Source organism: Danio rerio, chromosome 25, assembly GCF_049306965.1.
Source record: "Danio rerio strain Tuebingen ecotype United States chromosome 25, GRCz12tu, whole genome shotgun sequence".
NCBI classification, from domain to species: domain Eukaryota; kingdom Metazoa; phylum Chordata; class Actinopteri; order Cypriniformes; family Danionidae; genus Danio; species Danio rerio.
This window is the reverse complement of record NC_133200.1, coordinates 13024001-13030000: the sequence shown is the minus strand read 5'-3', so window position 1 is coordinate 13030000 and position 6000 is coordinate 13024001. Positions and strand designations below refer to the sequence as shown.

The window sequence follows — 6000 nt, the reverse complement described above, 5'->3', positions numbered from 1 at the left end:
TTTGTTTTATTTAGAAACAGCATTTTTCAACCCACAGATTTTCTATTGGATTTAGATCCAGACACTGAACTGGCCACTCCAAATTGTTAATTTTGTTGCTCTGGAACCAAGATGATGCTCGATTATTAGTGTGTTCGGGGTCATTGTCTGGTTGAAACGCCTATATCAAAGGCATGTGCTCTTCAGTAACATGACCTCTTTAAGTATTCTGATGTACACAGTTTGATCCATAATGCCTGGAATGTGATAAATAGGCCCAACACCACAGTAGTGTTTTTAAATATATATATTTTAATAAATTGGCTATAATTGTACACTTTAAAAACCCCCAAATTGGGTTGTTTTTAACCCTACTGCTGGGTAAATATGGGACAGAACACATCAAGGGTTAAATTAACCCAAGTAATTAGGTTATTATTTTTGATCCCATAAATGGGTTGTTTTTTCTACCCAATAATTGGTTATTTTTACTTAAATAATAGGTTAACTTGATCCAAAAATGCCGGCAAAAGATGACCCAGCAATTGTTCTGTTTTGACTTGGTTTTACTGAAGTACGGTAGGCGATGTGCAGCTTTGATTACAGGTGTCCAAAAGGTGCTATTAAGAAATTTGAAAATTCAGAACATGTCTGACTAAGGGCTGCTATGAGCATAAATCTCATTTTAAACATCTGTAAATCCAAGGAATCTGTGTTTGTTACACTATTTTCATTGCATTTAAACAAATTAGTATGTAATATGTAGTATCCCAGTCAGCCCCTGCTGTGAGTTGATTTAACCCAAAAAGCTGGGTTGAAACTACCCAAGACTCTAAAAATAACCCCCCAAAATTACCCAAATGCCTCAACCCAAGATAGAAATAATAACCCCATGTTTTTTGGAGTGTATATATAATTTTATACTTGCTATGGTCATTTATCAGATTTCTGTATGGAATGTATCATATCCTTATTTTGTATATTATTTTCAAGTGTGAACTCAAAAAGTGGGGTGTCTGTAAAGAGGTTAAAGAACATTTTGTTTTGGGCCAACCCCCCAAAAAACCTTAAAAAAATAAAATAAAAATAAAAAATACATCCTCGTGTGTAACATTTCAGTAATCTAAAAAACCTCGTTTCTCTACAAAGAATATTTTGTTTAATTAATTATAATTTTTTTAAACAATATTAGTTGTAGTTGAGCAAAGCTAAATTTGTGCCGGATCCGGCACCTCATTTTTCTATTTCCCCACCATAACTGCTCTTCTCCTCCGCCCGCGACTCACTCTCCAACCCTCTTCACTTTCGTCCGTGACACCCCTCCGCCATCCTACGCCCCACCCCAAACCCCCCCAAAGCCACCACCCCCCCTCACCCGGCTCTGCACTTTCATCCGCGTCATCACCAACTTCACTCTTCATTCTTGTGTAACATGCCGGATTAGTCTGCCGATCTGTTCCGGGATCTCGCAATTTACAAATTAAGCACTGGTTGTAGGAACTTTTTTTTGAGGGGAACTAAATTTGCTTCTACTTCTGAGTTGGGTTCAATCCAACAACTGTCAGTGATGCAACAGGGTGTTGATTGGGTTAATGTGTGCTAGATGAAACACTGCTTTTGTATTTTACAAGTGTTTGGAGGAATGTTTTCATAGTTCTCAGAACTATTGGTGGACTTATCTAAATTGTAACATGTTCACACCACAGGGACTGGGAACAGTTTTAGTTATACTGTAGGAATGCATTTTGTGAGAACTAAATAAGCTCCTACTTCTGAGTAGGGTCTGTTCTAGCATAATAGGAACTACAGGTGATGAAAGTCTACATTGAGTAGGCAAATGTGTGCCATGTGAAACACTGGCATAGTATTTTAAATTAATAGAAGTCATGCTGATACTAATGCTACCTGTCACCTTTGTTTGTTTACCTTTGTAAAACTTTAGTGTCCTAGTTCTCACTCTTTGTTTTTATACTTTGCAAATTTACCAGGAAATGTTTTGTTGGGCTACCTGAACTGGTGGCTAGTTCTGATAACTACCCTACTAAATATGTAGTGGCTTGATGTAATGAGCTTACAGGTATATGTGTAGAGTAGTATACAACAGATGTCAATGTGGCTAAACTAAACAGAATCAAGGACTGGTTCTAACTTTTGCTTCTGAATTGCAAGTGTGAAATGTTGCTTAATTTAGGATTAAAATGTTTGTGAAAGTGTGAAAGCCTCTTTAGTGTGTACTAATATCCAAGTTGTTGTTCCAAAAAGTCTTAGAAATAGCATAACTTGGCACTACAGTACAGTAAACGTCAGCCCCGCAGACGATGCTAATGATTTAGCATCAAATGTGCAGATGGCTAAGTGGTTACACATTAATAGTGTGAGGGCTTGGTGGGGCAGCACACTTTGACTCTGAACCACTCAGAGTTCAAAGAGCAGGAGCATCGCAGATCAGCTTACAGTTGAGTAAAAACATGATTCCACAGCAGAAGAACAAGAGTTCATGATTGTGACCCCCAAGGGCTGTTTTTCTCGTTTACTTCTCAAATGACAGTAGTTAATGTTGTTTGCAGCTTTGACTTGAGCAGTATTTTCAACTGTTTTCTGCAGTCTTTTGTAACTCTTCATAATAACTTTTGTTAGGAAGCATGAGAAGATCAATAGTTCATGGAAATGAATGTATACTGTGTATGGAATGTGCTCCGGTATTTTACAAAACACCGTTTACAGCTTAAAGAGAAAACTTATGCTTATGAAAACTGTGTTTTGCTGGGCTATAAACCAAACTTTTTAAAAACAGATTTCAAAGTGCAAGTTTTTCAAATCTGTACTTTTTTGTCGACAATAAATGCGATATTGCACTGTAAAACCCAATAAGTTAAGGTAACTTGAAGCATTTATGTTCAAAAACTAATCCTAATAAGTACTGTGAACTTAATCCATTTGAGTAGAGGAAGCAATTTTAGTAAAACCCAATAAATGTAGAGAACTCAAACCAACTGAGTACTGTAAAACCTAATAAGTAAAGGCAACTCAAACCATTTGAGGAAACCGATTGCTAAAAATCATTTGAGTTCAAAAACTAATCTATATGAGTACTGTGAACTTACATTTTGAGTTAACTACAGGTAAAGTCATAATTATTAACCCCCCTGAATTATTAGCCCCTTCTGTTTATTTTTTCTTCCAATTTCTGTTTAATAGAGGGGTGATTTTTTTTCAAGACATTTCTACACATAATAGTTTTAATAACTATTATAATAACTATATAATAACTAATTTCTAATAACTGATTTATTTTATCTTTGCCATGATGACAGTGAATAATATTTTACTAGATATTTTTCAAGACACTTCTATACAGGTTAAAGGGACTTTTAAAGGCTTAACTAGGTTAATTAGCTTAACTAGGCAGGTTTGGGTAATTAGGCAAGTTATTGTGTAACGATGGTTTGTTCTGTAGACTATCGAAAAAATATTGCTTAAAGGGGCTAATAATTTTGACCTTGGAATGTAAAAAAAATAAAAAAATTAAAACCGCTTTAATTCTAGCCTAAATAAAACAAATAAGACTTTCTCCAGAAGAAAAATATTATCAGACATACTGTGAAAACTTCCTTGCTCTGTTCAACATCATTTGGCAAATATTTAAAGCAGAAAAAAAAATCAAAGGAGGTTTAATAATTCTGATTTCAACTGTAAACATGTCAATTGATAAAGTTGACGGTTGGGTTTTACGGTGTGTGAAAATTGTGACATTATGCGCATGCATTCTGTGTTCAGTTTAAGCCCTGCGTTTAAAACCGCATACTTCCCTACCATATAATGAGAATAAAGATAAGAAAACAAATTTTTTTGATAAGTTGTATCCAGTGTTCTTGCATGGATTTTGTTTTGATTTTAGAGGTTTGTGTAAGTAGTTTTAATCAACCAGTTTTAAAAACATTGCTGCATGTGTTCGTCTTCATTATCGTCTTGCAAACATATGACTTAAAATAGTGATAAAAACAACTCAAGCTAAAATACATAAATAAATAAATTATTAAATAAATTCGATCAAACTGCTGCAACATAAACATTTATTTCAAATGCATTTGATTATCATTATTAAAAGAAATTGAAAAATCGTCTTTTGTGACAACCACACTGTAAAAGAAATTCTGGTTGTCTTACATTTTTAAGCTGAAACAAATGAACCTTATGAGTCTGAACTTATGTTAAACTGACTTTAAACACGTAACTTATTAAACTAAGTTCATCATGTTCTAACTTCATTTTATTTTACAATTACCTAAACATATATGCTGTCAGGACTAATTGGTCATGTCATCTGTTTACAGTGCCGTCTCAGGAAGCAAAATAATCGATTTTAACACTTTCATTGTAAATTAAAATATTTTAGGTAAAATCTAATTTAATAATGTGTGTTAACATAAAGGAGAGTTGTTATAAAATAGTACAGATTTATTCATCTGAAATTCTAAAAATAAGGTCATTGAACATTTTATTTTATAACACGATTAAAAATAGCCAACAGTACTGTAATTTTTTTTTACGGTGCAAAGGAATTATCACCCTTTATTATTATTATTATTATTATTATTATTATTATTATTATTATTATTATTATCATCATTATTATTTAAGTAAAACGACTAATATTAAAACAGATGTTCCTATATGATCTAATAGTATGTTTTTTTTTTTCTCCACTTGGGAATCTGCATTTGTCATATTACTGTTATGCGTTATTCTTATCGTTTTGTACACACTTATTGTTTAGCAACAGTGTTCGTGCCTGTTGCAAAGTGGCTTCTTTTCCGGTGCAGATTTGATCGCTTTCTGCTGTTCTGCAGGTGCGTCAGTTTTTAATCTGCCCAGTAGGTGGGACTTGATGCTCGGAGCTTGAACCTCTCTCTCTCTCTCTCTCTCTCTCTCTCTCTCTCTCTCTCTCTCTCTCTCTCTCTCTCTCTCTCTCCACTGCGCTCTGACGCTTTAGTCTTCAAGCCGGAGCTCCAACAACCTGGAACTGCGCGACAAACAGCACCGAGGAGAGGGGAAAGCTTTTACAATGCAGCCCGTAGAGGAGGACAGCCTGGGAGCGTTGATTTTTGAGCCCTTTCTACATTGACGGAGTATTTCCCCGTTTTCCTGGGGACGTTATTGCGATCTCATTGATCTGACATACCTTCACTCTCATCCACTCGCGCGCGCGCTCTCGCATCTGCGTACGGATTGCAACCCGGAGCGCTCTCGACACCGCGTTCCCGCTAAACACTATAACCGAGCACCTGGAGACATGGATTTATTCTCCATCCCGCCTCGCGTTTGCTTGTGGAGGATCCTGTTTCTCCTCAGCATCTTCCAAGATTATATGAGCTCCATGCTGGACTGCCCGCCGACCTGCACTTGTTCTACCACGGACATCTTTTGCAATAAGTCTTACCAAGGGAATTTCTTTCCCCTCCTGGCACTACAGGACACCGTGAGCGACGGGAATACCACCAACAGCCTCCCGGACCTGTTTGAGAACATCTCCACCATGTAAGTCAAGCGCACAAGTGTCCATCACATGTTGAGTCCATGTGTGCATCGAGATCAACTCTCAGCCTCCCACTCACTCCAGGCTTTGTGTCGGTGTGTGGGATGATTAGAAGCGCCTTATTGACGGGCACGAGCTTAAAATCATCTTCAATTGCTGTAGGAAGATGATTATGGAGTAACATTGTAATTAAGCGAATGTAAAGTCAAGAAATCATACAATTAATGACAACATTTGAGTTTAAATGCGTCTGGGATTTTGCTTTCTTTCTTTCTAAGGCTTCTTCACAGAGAGGAGTCTTTATTGAAGCTGCTTTGTATTCAAGACAGGGATCCTAATAGGAATTTTGTCACATTCGTGATCTTCGTCAAAGGTGCATTGTGCTAAGAAAGAAGGGGTGAAGGGGGTAAAGAGCTTTGCACGAGTTTGAAAAAAGTGCTTTGAGGTTTTAAAGTCTGGGTTGATGCTCAAATGCATGGCGAGTT

General features: G+C 36.4%; 1 protein-coding gene across 9 annotated transcripts in view; it reads left to right on the top strand.

The window, feature by feature from the left end:
* Positions 1-6000, top strand: part of ntrk3a (neurotrophic tyrosine kinase, receptor, type 3a) — a 441878-nt gene that overhangs the window by 40332 nt on the left and 395546 nt on the right. For 2 of the 9 annotated variants that reach the window (XM_068217405.2, XM_073942231.1), the window contains exon 1: positions 4971-5517. The exons of 6 other annotated variants lie outside the window; for them this stretch is intronic. In XM_068217405.2, coding sequence (XP_068073506.1) covers positions 5273-5517 — 245 coding nt within the window. In that variant the 5' untranslated portion in view covers positions 4971-5272. Of the gene's footprint in view, positions 1-4970; positions 5518-6000 lie in introns of those variants that run through there. One more of the 9 variants, NM_001256664.2, reaches the window with a different exon arrangement.